At 35.9% G+C, this 15,559-nt stretch overlaps 1 protein-coding gene across 1 annotated transcript in view; it reads right to left on the bottom strand.

Moving 5' to 3' along the window:
* Positions 1 to 15,559, bottom strand: part of LOC140326734 (complement C3-like) — a 53,194-nt gene that overhangs the window by 28,998 nt on the left and 8,637 nt on the right. Inside the window, exons 5-13 of the mRNA XM_072405603.1 lie at positions 14,631 to 14,719; positions 12,498 to 12,580; positions 12,066 to 12,153; positions 10,365 to 10,464; positions 8,600 to 8,717; positions 7,090 to 7,205; positions 6,434 to 6,571; positions 4,529 to 4,726; positions 927 to 1,154 (exon numbers count right to left, since the gene is read on the bottom strand). Coding sequence (XP_072261704.1) covers positions 927 to 1,154; positions 4,529 to 4,726; positions 6,434 to 6,571; positions 7,090 to 7,205; positions 8,600 to 8,717; positions 10,365 to 10,464; positions 12,066 to 12,153; positions 12,498 to 12,580; positions 14,631 to 14,719 — 1,158 coding nt within the window. The remainder of the gene's footprint in view (positions 1 to 926; positions 1,155 to 4,528; positions 4,727 to 6,433; positions 6,572 to 7,089; positions 7,206 to 8,599; positions 8,718 to 10,364; positions 10,465 to 12,065; positions 12,154 to 12,497; positions 12,581 to 14,630; positions 14,720 to 15,559) is intronic.

Here is a 15,559-nt window from a genome sequence, read left to right as displayed (position 1 = left end):
CTGCACAAATTACAAAAATGTGGCTTCATAAATATAGAGCTCATGTGTTTGCCTGGCCTGATTGTAGTACAGATTTGTCTGCTACTGAAAAATGTTTGGTGTATTATGGAGAGGAGAATCAAACAATGGCGACCATGGACTGTTGAACACCTCAAGTATTATAAAAAAAAAAGGAAAGTGTAAAAGTTCCACTTGAAAAAAAAAGCAACAATTAGTAACTTTGATTGCCAAAAGATAAGTAAGTATAATTAAAAGAAAAGCAGACCTGACCCATTGGTAAACTTGCCTCAGTCCCAGCTTTTCTGGAGTTGCAGGCATCCATTTCTAAATATGTTTATGTTTAACAAATAAAATTATGTGTGTTGGTAAAAACACAGAAAATCTGTAATCAAATTACAGATTTTAGTTTTTGTTGCAAACTAGTACAATAATTGTGATGTTAAAACATTTTTTCTCAGTTGGTAATTCATTTAAAGTCATATATATCCTTTTAAAACAGAACCCAGGGTTTAGTGGTTTCTATATTTTGCACTTGAAAAAAAAAATCAATAAATAAGCAATGAGGGGTAAAGTGTCTTGACAATTCCACTTTGGAATATGATAATAAACTGTATCCACAAAAGGTTGATATTACAAAAATCTTTCCAGTTACCTGTTTCACTTCCTAGCATTTAAGCAGAACACCCCTCAGTATCCATACCTATACTACAAGTGAAATTTGCACTACAACACATATAGCTCATTACCAAGTATCCATGTCACCAGTAGAATCCTCTACATGTTACACACAGCCCAATCTACAGTGTCAATGAAACCACAGATTACCCATTCAAGAAATATACATATTTGCTATTTTGTTTATAATCAATAAATTAAAAATAGAAAGCAAGCATTGGAAAGTTGAATTATGTCACCAAACTACTTACAATACTTTTACAGGATCTTTCCATGTGTAGCCAGACAGAATCAGAAACTATTTCAAGTGTGTCATGCATGAAATATTTGTTGTACTGGTAATGCAACAAGTAATAATAAGCCACAATTCTGAAAGAGGGCATCATCTCAGGAGTCAAGTTAATTCGCAATGATGTGATCTCTTCATGTGCTGTCCTTTTCTGAATTTTAGTGAGCAATATTTTTCCTCTACTTATCACCTGAGTGAAAAATAAGAAATATTGTCAAGCCAAAGTGTTTTATGGAATACCAATTTTTTTATACTATAAAACACACTTGGGTTTGGAGAAGGAAAGCAGGAAAATAAATATTCTGAACCGGTACTATACAATGCAGTTCAGCTTGCACTGTGAAATAATCCTACCCCTCATACACCAGCAGCTATGTCTGTGTCCTAGCTGCTGTCATTATGCCCAAAGTATAAACCTGAAATTATAAGCTTATATAAATTTAAATTAGGGTTATCCGCTCTCAGGGTCCCCTGAAAATTTCAAGTTTTTACAATTATCACTGTGGGAGATATGAAGGTTTATACATTGGGATAATGACAGAAGTGTCACAGTGCTGCAAGGCAGGATGGTGGACCCTCCATGTCACCAGCTCAGTTGGCCAATTTTTTTAGGGAAAGTCACACTTGGTCTACTTGCATGGGTTCTGGAAATTAGAAGCCAGTTTGATTAGACACCGGACATTCTGAGTTTCCCACGCTCGTTCCTGGAAATGAATGTCCAGCCAAATACAGAGGAATACCAGGTCATCGAGTACCAGAATACTACCACAAAAGTTTCATTATTCCAATTCAACTCTGTTCCCTGTGTTCAAAATTTTACTGCATACTGGCCAACAGAGAGAAAGCTTGGCGTAGGTGCATGATTTCTGATGCTGCTGAGGTCAGGTTCATCGAATACCCTCCAAAAGTTCTAAAGAAAGGTATTAAAGTCCCTTAAAACAGAGTCCCCCTTTTCCCAAAGGGGCAAAACCCAAGCCAGGGCCTCCCCTGTCAGGGGAGAGATGAAAAAAGCCACTTTGGACAGTTCTGTGGGGAAGTTCCAGGGCTGCAACTCAAACTAAATTTGGTACAATTTATTAAATCCCAGACAGAACTTGGGGTCGCCAGAGTATCAGGGAGGAGTGGGGATCTGAAGCATAGAGTGGCATGGAGGCTGGGACTGGAGCTGACTCTGGAGTCATAGGAACAGAAGCTGGAGTTGCAGGAGCAGAAACAGAGGTAGGGTTCTAATTCATGGCAGCCTGGAGTGCATTAAGACAATCTTCATACCTTTGAAGAAAGTCCACAAGCCTTATTTGCAACAACTCCTGCTGCTGCTGAATCTAAGAAGCTGCCCAGTCTTCACCAGAGCCTCTAGTGATGAGGATGTAACACTGCGGGCAACTACCAGGTTGCAGCCCCTGTGCATGTAGAGGCAGGTGACTACTGACAAGCAGGAATCAGGCGAGCTGCAGGAATGTGAGACAGAGAGTAGTCAGATAAGCCAAAGGTCAACGTAGGCAGCGATCAGGATAAGTCAAGGTCAAGCCAGGTTGGTACACGAACAAACATGACTAGGAGCCACAAACTGGGACACCAGGAACCTGTGAGCAGAGCAAACGGGATTCCTTGTTCAGGCAACTTCTTGTTGCCAGTCACTTCCTTTTAAAGGGAAGGTCAAGTGATGGATGGGCACCATGTGACCTGCTAGCAACCTATCCTACCACCAGAGGGGGCACTAGAGATGAGAGGTTGATGGTGTTCACACTTCCACCAGCAGGGGAAGCATGTCTGCGAAAAACTCTAATTCTCTGAGGTAATGGAGCACCTGAATGGGAGTCACATGACCTGGACCATGAAGTGAGCCAAGGAGGTGATCCCTGAGCAAAGCTGGTGCTGGCAGCAGGGGAGTGAGTACCATTGAAGGGGGCACAGATCCCCTTTGGCTAGGCCAGTCCATAACTCTTCATTTCTTTATTTTCAGCCATTTCTTGGCTTGTAATGGAGCACTGGATTGATGGTTGCAATCTTCCTAGGTACTAAAGCAGCAAGGCAAACGCAATCCATAACATTTTCAGTACCATGTTTAAATGGTATATGAGGTTTTCCTATTTTGGTGTTTAAGAATTTAATAAAATGGTAAGTCAGTTAATGGGCCATATTTTCTAGCTCAGCTAGTCTTGGACACATTAGCAATCATTTGAAATGTTTGGCACTTATAGATTTACCCTACACTGAAATAATTAATTTAAATTAATTAATATTTTTAAATCCCCTGCCAAACTCATCAGCAACCTTCATTTTGGGACCTTAAGAGAGCTCTTTTGATCTTGGCATAGTAACAACACACACATCAATTACAAAGACAACATCACGCCCTAGATGTCTGAGATTAAAATAATGCAGTTTTCACCTACCCAGGGATCAGGTGTCCGTAATTGCTAACCTCCCTGACAACTTTGGATAGCATTTGACTGGTAGTGTCTGTCTCATTGAAGAACAGTGGGCATTTCACGACAACTGCTAGCCATCCAATGTGACTTCCACAAATGATGCCAACATGACTTAGCTGCCATTGCAAGCAGCAAATGAATGAAAAGGGCAAGCTATTGAGTATGCAGATGAGGTACAGAGGGCTTGATATTGATGAAGTTCATCAGAACAGAAATAAGCTGGAATTCAGGGTGGTGAATGGTGTTTCTAATGCTCCATCAACATACTAAGTCGCTTGCAGGGGCAATTATTCCATGATTACATGGATAGGAAATGAATCTCTAAAAAGGCTGCTCAATAGGGTAAGGGTATCATTTAGCTTTACCTGTGTATGTGCTGATACTGTTTGTGCACGTGAAGGTGGATGCATGAGTATATGAGTGTGTGTGCATGTGTAAATGTGTGCAGCTGTGCCAATATATGTGTAGGCAGATATGAATGTATTTGTATGCATGTTTATATTCATGTATTTACAGTATGTGTGCATATGTTTGATACAATAATGTTTGTACGTAAGTGTCTATGTATAATGATGCAGTGTCTTTGCTTTTTTAGTAGTGGGTTTACCTGCTCCAGGCACCAAAATTGCTAAAAATGCACGGCCCCTGGTCCACCCCTTACATTCACTGAATTTCATTTTCAAGTCCATTGATGTCATGTGCTCTACAGAATGTCATCCACTCAGTAAAACCTTTTGATGTTTACATAAATCTTAACAACCAGTCCTTTTTATAATGAGGTCTATTGAGATGATTTCTGAGGTAGAATGCTGTGATGCTTTCAGAAGGCTATCAACCATAATAATCTACCTGCATTGGATAAAGAACAATGCATACATGGTAATGATGTCACTGGGTATAAAATAATATACATAATAAAAATAGAAAATGTTTTTGAAAACATTCTTAGCATCTTGATGAGGTCATAAAGAAAGAACTGGCTTTTAGGTTTTTATAAAAATATATAAGAAGTTGACTACCAGATACACTTTAACTGTAAATCCATTACTTTCATTGCTTAAGATAAAAGGTCAGTATTTAGTTCTTAGTTCATTAAAAAAAAATCTCTATTAAATGAATGCATTGTTCTTACCAGAAGTGTAAAGTACCCAATTTTGCTTCGGATTTCTTCATTTTTACTTTTTATGAACAGAGAAATTTCAGCAACATCCTTTCCATTTGAATTAGCATTTATGTGTAGGTAATTACGATAAAAAGTTTGGTAGGCCTTTGTTTTTAAGGTTACACTGGCTTGTTGGTCTTCATCCAAGCTTTCATCAGCTGTCTTCACCTACAAATAAAAAATTTAAATAATATTTTACCATTCCATAATAAGTAATAAAAAAAATCACAATTACAGATTCCTGAATGTATGGCATGTGGAACCCTGAAGCAGATGGGCTACAGCAGAACACAGATGTTGTGGATGTTGGAGGAAAGGAATGCTTTACATTCCGCTTTTCATCACTTAGACCATGTACAAATTCGCTGGAAATGATCTTTCATGATTAATTCCAGTGACAGATGGACAAACGAGTACTGTGCAATGTGATATGTATAGGGGTTAATCATGATCAGTTCATTGATCTGCCAGGATGGATTGATGGGTGACACTGGAGGGTCAAATTTTCATCCAATACAAGCACAACCCCCTTCTAATACAAATCATGCGCTCCATTGGTATCAGTGACACTGCTCTCTCTTGGTTTGCTTCCTATCTGTCTGACCGCTCCTTTCAAGTTTCTTTCAATGGTAATTCCTCCTCACCCACTCTCCTCCCTGTTGGTGTTCCCCAAGGGTCAGTCCTTGGACCGGTTCTCTTCTCTCTGTACACCTCCTCTCTGGGTAGTCTCATATCCTCCTTTGGCTTACAGTAACATCTGTATGGTGATGACACTCAAATCTATCTGTCCACCCCTGACCTGTCTCCCTCAGTCCTGAATAAGGTCTCATGCGGCCTGTCAGCCATCTCATCATGATCAGCCATCACATTCCAAATCTCCCTCTGACATATTTCTAACTGTTAACAACACTGTTATTCGGTGCTCCCCTGAGGCACATTGTCTTGGGGTCACCTTTGATTCTGCCCTCTTATTTACCCCCCATATTCAAAACATTTCCAGGTCCTGTCACTTTCATCTACGCAACATCTCCAAAATCCGCCCCTACCTGTCCCCAGAGACCACCAAACTCCTTGTACATTGTCTTATCATCTCTAGTCTGAACTACTGTAACCTCCTCCTCTCTGATATTCCACTAACCCAACTCTCTCCTCTACAATCTATTAGAATGCTGCAGCCACTCAAGACTTTTCTAGAGCTGCCCCAACTTTCTGGAATGGTCTTCCTCATCCTATTCGGCTTGCTCCTACTTTCTGCGCACTCAAAACCCATTTTTTCTAACTTGCCTACCCATCTTCTTCTGTCTTTTGAAACCATCAATAACTTACCACCACTACATATCTCCCCTCCTATTGTGTGTAAACTCCCCCACCCACTAGATTGTAAGCTCTTGGGGGCAGGGTCCTCTCCTCCTTTATCACTGTCTGTATTCGTCTGTCATTTGCAACCCTTATTTAATGTACAGCGCTGCAAAATATTTTGGCGCTTTATAAATCCTGTTAATTAATAATAATAATAACTCGGTCCAGAATAATATGACGTGTATTCAAACCTTAGTAAATGATAACCCCTTTGTTGATGTTTGCAATAGAACCATGATACTATTTGCTACCATTAGGGTAGAAATACCCTACAAAATTAAACTGTATTTATTACTGCAAGAGCCAGGGCATGTTACGGTATATAGTTATATGCTGCACAATGCTTCCAGTATGAATAGTATAGTACATACCTATTTGTTATTCGAGGGAGGTCCATTGTTTTGGTCCAGAGTATGACTAGCAAAAATCAAGTTATCTTTATCTGCTGTTAGTAAATAACTAGCACATAGATTGAACAGATGCATATAAAGTAAACTTAGCAAAGTGAAAACTTACTGTTATTTCTTGCTCTGTACCAGTGTTGACACTCACATACGTCACATATGTGCCCTCTTCAGATGTATGTCCTGCTTCGTTTCCACACTTTACAGGAACTTTGGCTGCTGGAGTCCTATCAGGATTTGTAACCAAAACCTATTTAAAAGTAAAATAAAGAAGATTATTTATTCATAATGGTACTAGATGAAGCATTTTGCAATTTCGTGCTTCACACATTATTAGAATTTTTTTAAGTTGCTAGACCTGTTTTATAAATTGCTAAATCTGTAGTGAAAGTAAGAAAATATTTGAATATATATATATTTGTACAGAGTTAAGGGGTTCTGGTAATTAAATGTTAACATCAAAGGGTACTTAATACAGATAGGGAGTCCTTGGTACACACTGCTTTTTAGAATGCAGCACATACTTTAACAAAGTTTAGAAGCATTGATCTAATTAGCAAGGACTGGCTGTACAGATGACTTTTTTAATGATTCCTTATGAAAAGAGAAACAGATATAAAATGCAGGTATTAGAATGAGGAATATTGTATAATCAAGGTTGATCATGAGTCTGTATTAAAAAGTTTACATAAATAACTGCCCTTAACTTATTTTTTCAGTTTACTTATTTTTAAGTTAATAATTTTTATGTGCTGCTTTACACAATACCGTAATCTTGAAAGACATGCCAGGCTTGAAATATGTTGGAGTCCTGATGAATTCAATATTGTAAGGTGATGAGACAATTTTAATGTTGGTTTTGTGCACCTGGACATAGTCACCTTCTGAAATGAAGCAAATACAAGCAATACTACAGTCAAATCATTGATTTCATTGTAAAATCAGCTAGGAATAAAATTATATTTAATGTTGGTTGTTGCATAAATGCCCTGCATTGTGAACAAAATTTACTGATATGTTTTTGGATTGTGGACGATAATGGAGCAACCAAAGTAAATCCATAATAAATATGTGAATGGAGCTGGTAATAGTCGGCCATTCACCCCAGCAGACCTAAGTGCTGGAAGACAGTTATTGCAAAGAATGCCACAGTACATTCTAAATAGCAAATGATTAAGAAAGAAAGTCCACAAATGCAACAAATACAATAATTATAATAATTTGATTTAATGCAAATAAACCTTAATGCTCTCACAGTAATACAGTAAAACCTTGGCTAACAAAAATAATTTGTTCTGGAATCACACTTAGCTGAAATCTTTGTTAGCCGAAACATGATTTCTCATAGGTTTCTATAGAAAATCATTTATTTTGTTCTGGATGCTGCCCACAATTAAAGGATACGTTTTATAAAAATATTAAAAAACACAATATAAAAGGTAATAAACTCGCCAAAGGTTGAGATGAACAGTTTCCCCCAGAAACAGAAGGTAACAGGAGGTATATTATTTTAATAAATGCATGGACAGATGTTTGGCTCAACATAATATTAGCATTGTGTCATTTACTGTATAAAATCCTCACTGTGAGTCAATCACAAAGCAAAAAAAAAACTTTATTGAGCCTAGATATTCATTAACTTCTGTAGCAAGCTGTGCTTTAATATGCAAAAAGAAACAACTACAGAGTTTGTGTTGGTCAATAAAGGATTACAAAAAGGTTTCAAAAGAGCTCATTCCTTAAAATCACCTACAACCTCAGCTGTGTTTATTAAAAGACTTCTTCTGCAAGTCATGCAAACCGAACCCTCCCCCCCCATCAAGCCTCTGTCCTGAACACAAGCAACAGGTAAGCCGCAGTCGTACGTAAAGAATAAATGCTATAAATCATACCTAACTTTCAAATTCACAGCCACACCGAGCGTGCACCGTACTGACACTGGTATGAGAAGAGTTTCTCTGCCTGGAACTCTGAAAGCCCCTCTCTATATAGGTCAAAGTGATTTCTCTCACTTATCTAACATCATTTTTATGCAGTATGTTATCAGGTGTCTTACTTCCTGAGTCCCATAAACAGTTAAAAAAAAAATGGTAGCCAAAAAAATTAGGAGGGCCACTCATTAGCTAAGGTATCACTGTATTTTAGGTATTGTAGCTGTTAACTGAACACATGAACTGTTAAACTAATCAAATTAGTTGAAATCATATACTTTTGATGATAAGCAACTTTTGTCTATTTCAATAATTGATACAAAGCTAAGAATGATATTTATATTTACCTGCGGAAAATACTGTCACATTCACATAAATGGAAAGGCCAAGAAGCTCATTTTCATTACTGATGTCTTCTAAAAGTTGTTTTCTGGTAAGAGATACTGTTCCTTCACCATTATTAATCTATGAGCAAAAGAAGGGCACTACTATTTTATGTAATAAAAGTATATTATACAAGCTATCTTTCAATTTAGAAGGGTCTATTATTAATGAAAATGAACAGTGAAATATAGATGAGGAAACCATCACCATGACCAGTACTTCTAAAAGCCCCTAAATTGCCCAAGTTCTAATATAAAAATGAGAAACAAGAGAAAGCAGGGTTTTTTGCACAAATAGTATATTTTATTACACTCAGTAAATATTAGTAATACAAGACATAACAAATTCACAACAGGTCATAATAGCTTCTTGTGGTCGGAACAATATCACTTTGGCCCTGGGGGGCACTAGACATGCGACTCCTAGCCAGTGATGTACATTACTTGCTATACGTATTTATAACTTTCAATCATATATATTATTCATGTTGATCATTGTACCCCGACTTGGTGGCTTCATACCCTCCTGACCTTTGCTAAAAGCATTGTTTACCACACTACAAGACCATGTAAGTTCATGTACCTTTATTTTTATTGATATCCAGTGGGTTTCTTTATACCCAAACAGCTGACCTAATAGACATATAAACACTAGTATTCCTATTTAAATAATTTGTATGAATGTTACATAACTATTTACATTGTATTGATTATAATTGAGATGTATAGCCAGGCAAGACTTATTGGAATACTTATCTATTTATTTATTCATTTGTAATATCAACTTATCTGTATATATTACGCAATATAATATTGGTAAATTCTTATCAATTCAGATGTAATAACTACAAGCGCCAAATAAATGCTGTCAAACCACTACCCCTGAAGAAGCCTGGTAGGGTGAAATGTGTCGGGTACAACGATCAACATAAATAATATCTATGATTGAAAGTTTTAAATAAGTATGGCAAGTAATGTACATGACTGGCTGAGAAATCGCATGTCTAGTGCCCCCTAGGGCCAAAGTGATATTGTTCAGACTACAAGAAGCTATTATGGCCTATTGTGAATTTGTTATGCCTTGTATTAAAAATATTTACCGAGTGTAATACAATATACTATTTGTGCCAATAACCCTGCTTTTTCACTTGTTTCTCATTTTTATACTTCACTTAACAAGGGTTGGCACCTGGTTCTGTAAGAACTGATATTAAACTGCAACCACCATTTACAATTCAACTACTTTTGTTTTGCCCAAGTTGTAAACCTTATCTGTCTTGTGTAGTCAGTAAAAGATACAGTACACTGTACACAATATGCATAAAGTACCCACAATCAATCTATGAGCACACCAGTGCACAAACTGATAATGGTAATGTACCATCTGATAATGGTAATGTTCATATTGTTTACTATCCACCATAATTATCTTTTTTTGTTTTTTATACTTTTCTATATATTTAATTATGTGTGTAAGCAGTCCAGCTGAGATGTTTGGCGGAGTTATATGACTCTCAGAACTGGATAGAAATAAAAACAAATCATTTGGCAGCTAAAATATGTAAATATAATTCATGCTAGAATAAACCCAAAGTTCAGTTTATTCTAGCATGCATATATCATACAGTTTAGGAAGCAGGAGAACCATGTATATAATGCATAAATCTACATTCCAAGAACTATTCCTAGTAGACTGAATCATATCATATGTTCAGAGAGCTGTAAATACCTCTATTCTTTGCAAGGATCCATGTAGAGTCTTCATAATATCTTTGTACAATCCAAATATGGCAACAGCATGTCCATTTACATGCTCACCAAAGAGGTAGCTAAAATAAACAGGAACATAAATAGGGAAGCACTGTACATAATAATAAAGTACATAGGTTTACATTGTTAAGAAATGCAATGTTGTAACAGCTGATGTTAATGGTTGCAAGGGAAATCACAAACAAGTTACAGCTGTCATTTATCTAGCACTGGTTAGAAAAGCAAGATTTTAGGCAGTTTCCATTATTTTGATATATAAAGCTTATAATATTTTGATTGTATTAACATTAGCATTAACATTAGTAATAGAAGAAGTAAAAAAAAAAAGTGTTGTAGTGTTTGCAGGAATCTTTGATCTGCAAACTACATTTGTCCTAGGGAACAAAAAAGCTACCTAGTGGTGTTGGCAGGCTGTCTACATCACTGGGATGCAACAAGAGTTGCTGATTTTTTTTTTTCCAGCATGCGTATAGTTTGTCCCAAAACCAAGGCGATCAAGACAGAATGGGTGTGCAGAGCCTTCTGGCTGCTCCTTCTGTGCATACCCGATGTCAGGCATGCTATCAATATCAATGCACTTTTATCTGATTACTAATCGTTCTTATAAAATCATTGTGTAAAGCAAAATGATTGTAGTTAAGCAAAAATCTACCTCTAATTGCTTACCTACAAATCTGTGTATTTATTATATTTAAAAAGACACAAGAAAAGTGTAATATTATTCAAAAAGACATGTGCACTAAAAACATAACATAGATTCCCATGAATTGGAAGCTGAAATGTGATGATTTAGCAAAGAAGTCTTTTGTAATAAAGGCCAAAAACTTACCTTAAATTTTTTTTTCAATAGCCACAAATGCAAAAAACAAAAACCTTATGTGCACCAAATGACTTTTCAAACCAGTAATTATTTTGCAAGTATAATAGTAAGATTATTACCATGCTGTGCAAAAATCTGTGGCGGGGCCCAGAAAGGCAAATGCACAAAAAGCACAATCTGGATTATTACTTTAAACAGTTTGCTCTTCTGTGTTTTTTGTGATATACTTTTAGCCTGGATTCACACATTAGCATTGGGGTTAGCTAGGTAACAAAAAATGAAAAATCCTCTTACAACAGCCCAGGAATTAACCTTTTTGGTGACTGCTTGTCCAGTGGTGGTGTTGGAAAAATATGGGCTGAAAATGGTTTAAAATATATAGACATGGGTTTACATTTAGGTATTGAGAACTTTACTATGCCAATCTACCCGTGTAGTAAATCCCACATCTATATATAATTAGGGGCTGCAACACAGTTACATTATTTCCTGGATAACAATTACTAATTCATTGTTTCTCTTCATTCTCTTCATTACCTCTTTTCTCTTCATTGACAAGGTGAAGATTAAAATATGTGATTTCCACTTATTACATTTTTTTTCAATACTCTGCTATTGTCTTAGGAATTGTCATTTGAAAATGATGCTAAGAGAATAAAAATATACTGGTTATTTGAAAATAGTTTACAAATGTATAGCACAGTTTACTGATCATATACGTACAGCATGTTCTGACTATAAGAAAACCAACTAGTAATTCCAGCATTTGCAAAACTTAATAAATTCAGGAACCTGGAACTCGAGACGATGTTCAGAAAAGAGTTCTGCTAACTGACTTACTTGGCTTTAATACTGACATCCAGTCTGTCATCTTTATAATAGAAAAACTTCTTCTCTGTATGCAGCTCAACACTAAACGTTGGAAGTACTAGGATAGAAGAAATTACTTAAATCAGATATTAATATATTGGCCCTCAGAATTTTATATTAGTCCCCAAAAATGAATGTTCAGGCATTTTCTAAAAATCAATTTTGCAAAAAATATTAGTATTTATTTTATGTATTCTACATAATCATACAATCACTGTACGCTTGGCCAACTGAAATAATTTGCTTTGGTATTGAGCTACACTATAAATATACATGACTGGTGCTCAATTAATTTTAATAACCCAAAAGTGCTTCTAAGATATATTTTGAAATAAAAGCATTAATCCTGACTAGGCTGTGTGATTTGTCAAAATATCAGCATTTATCATTCAGATGGCTCACCATATTCTTGCACTTCAAACTCTGTAGTATATTCTTTCTGTGGCGCATCCAGAAATTTTGCTACAAGTTTCCACATTCCAAAGCTGTATATAAAAAATAAAACAAGTCACAAGTTCCCAATGATAAAACATTATACCCAGTGGGCCAAGTCATATAATAAGTAATAATAAGTGTACATTTCAGATATTGACTGAGAAAATTCACATTGTATTTCACCCCCTGACCCAGACAAAGGCAGGAGAGGCACAGGCCTTGGGTAATGTGTTGTGGCTGTGTTTTATACAGTATAGGACCAATATCATTCCAATGTGACAGCCACACATTCTGTGTTTAAAGAGAATGAGAGAGAAAGACACTATTCCTTATACACAAAACTCACACATTTGTCAAAGTGACATCAGCTGTAATTACATTAGGAAAGCCATACAATCAGTGTAATCTGCGGCATTTAGCTGTTTGTGTGTCAGCTTAGTCCTGGTTTCATTTATAAATAAAGGTTACAGTGGCCTGCAGTTATATATTAGATTTATATGAGGATTGTGTAAAAGTTGTTTTAAAACAAAATTTTATCCCCCTATTAACTTTATGTTATAAAAACAAATCACTAAATTGTTAAATGATATTTATCTGTTCTTTTAATTACAAATATATTTTTAAATCTAATTTAATGTGATTTAAAGGTTTTAATTCTATAGCTTTCAATAAATCAATTACTAGTATATTACCATAAAAGTGATGGGGTGACACCTATCTGCTAGTTGTGCTCTATCACTGACACCTTGTGGCTAGTTCAGCACAAATTGGGCCTCATTTATTAAAGCTCTTCAACACTGGAGAAGATAGAATATCATTGGAGAACCTGGGTGATCCAGTAAAGCTGGCATGGATCTGGTCCAGGACTGAAAACATTTGCCAAATCACAGCAAATGATTATTAAGGAATCCATTCCAGTATTACTAGATCATCCAGGTTCTCCCCTCATAATCTTTCTTATCCAGTCTTGGAGAGCATTAATAAATCAGGCCCATTGTGATGAAGCAGCCCACCATTGTGGATCAGTAAACCAGTCTGGTGCAATTACATAGACATGAAACTGGAGCAAATGCATGTAGACAGGAATTGAGATGCACAAAAAGAATTAGCAATGGTGAAAACAATATTTCATGAACAAAACAGGCCAATTTTTTATGTTCTAACAAAACTACTACCCCCCAATTTGAGTTTAAATTTGCTTTAATTCCTCCCCTTCTTAAAGTGTGTGAGAGGGGAACTAGAAAATGGGTTACTAACAAATTTTATCTTTGCAATGTAATTATTCACTTAGATTAGTAAATAGGACCAAAATTGTAATTGATCTAATAATCAAGTCACATATAAACAATAAACAAAATTAAATCATCTCTATTTTAATAAGATACTACTTTACTAAAAACATACCTTCTTATTTAGCGTTACTCTTTTCAGTTAAGTACTATGATTGCTTCATAATGAAAAGCTCAAATTGAGATTTTGAAGACCAGGAAATACTATTTTTAAATTGAAAAGGTGTTGCTGCAGCCATTGATTTCATACATAATGTGATATGTGAAAGGATTAAGGTGAAGAGCTGTGCAACCTTAGCCAACATGAATTGTTGAATGTGACCTGAGCCATATGGGCTACAATTCCTCCCCACTCTCCCATAAAGCCTAATAAAGTCCCCCCTCCCCACACCTACAATTTGCAACTTTAAATTTTTTATCTGATGTGCACAAGAAAAATTACTTAGAACTCATTTAGAACAGCCTGGCCTGTGTATGGGTTAGTTGAGTGACTTTTATAGTCAAAAATATGATCCTAAAATTTAACTAACCTACCCTTATTGTAGGAGGTGCACTGGAGACTGCATGAAGCTAAATGCTATTGTTTCCATTAAATGGATCAACATAGGCTTTTTGGACCCACCAATACTTATTTAACCCCTCAAAACTTGTCCATCTTTGTAGATAGTCATTTATGTTAGCACTCACAGCTGAGAACAAGGCAACGTAATGTGCCCATGTATGGGAAGTTTCATTTTTTTGAAGAGTACTTTTATCACCTTGGTGGAGAAATTACAAAAAAAGAGGTGAACAAGTAGGAAACCCAACTTACGTGACTAGCTCTGGGATTTTCATTGTGAAGGAATGTATTCCATTCTTTATGTTAACATGCTCCTTTTTAACAATTATACCTTCAGGATTCTGTAAACATAAATTTTAATATACTGTTTATTTCTCTCTTATATATGCACATAAAATAAAGAAAAAGAAAACACATGTTTGAAATAAAGAAAAAGAAAACAAATCAATAAAAAAAGACTGCAGTGCCCTTAGGCATGTTCGAATAGCATACTATTTCGCACAATATTCATTTTTATGCTTTTTTTCTTATAAAGCATTTTTGCCTACATGCTGTCCAGCCACTATACTATATTTATAGCTATTGTCACTCAGATATCACACTCTTTTCTTTATTGTGCAATATAACCTAATCCCTTTCTATAAAATGTCAACCCAAGGGCTCATATACTGTCCTGCCAATTTCTACCAAACACACACATGAAGTAAACATTTTTAATAATTTGGTAATATAGGGAATACAAGATTTAAAGGGACTTTCAGGAACGTGGAATTATCATTTTAAAGCGCTTTTGTGCTCCGTGTTTTTGACACTTTTTTTAAGTCAATGCAGTGTGGAACTACAAAAAAAGAAGTTTGAAGAATTACCTAGTAGGGGAATCTACAAATAGTATTACAGGAAGTTTGGTCTTGATTCACCCTGATGAATTTATTTTATAATTGTGCTAGCCCCCAGGTAAGTTATGATTAGGTATTAAAAGAAATAAGCACTTATGTCAGTTTAGTGGCATTCCTATGTCTAGGGCCTTTTCGGCCACCAATACTCGAAACAGCAACAATTTGATGTTTAACCACCTGAGCGTTACACTGAGGTCTAGATTTCTGTACCAAAAGTGATCCACTGTTTTTCATGAAATTTTTTTTTAAAATTGTAGACCTGTAACTTACAGAAATATGTCCGAA

The sequence above is a fragment of the Pyxicephalus adspersus genome, chromosome 3 (assembly GCF_032062135.1).
Source record: "Pyxicephalus adspersus chromosome 3, UCB_Pads_2.0, whole genome shotgun sequence".
NCBI lineage: Eukaryota > Metazoa > Chordata > Amphibia > Anura > Pyxicephalidae > Pyxicephalus > Pyxicephalus adspersus.
Note: the sequence above shows the minus strand (reverse complement) of the source record. Positions and strands in the feature narration are given on the sequence as shown.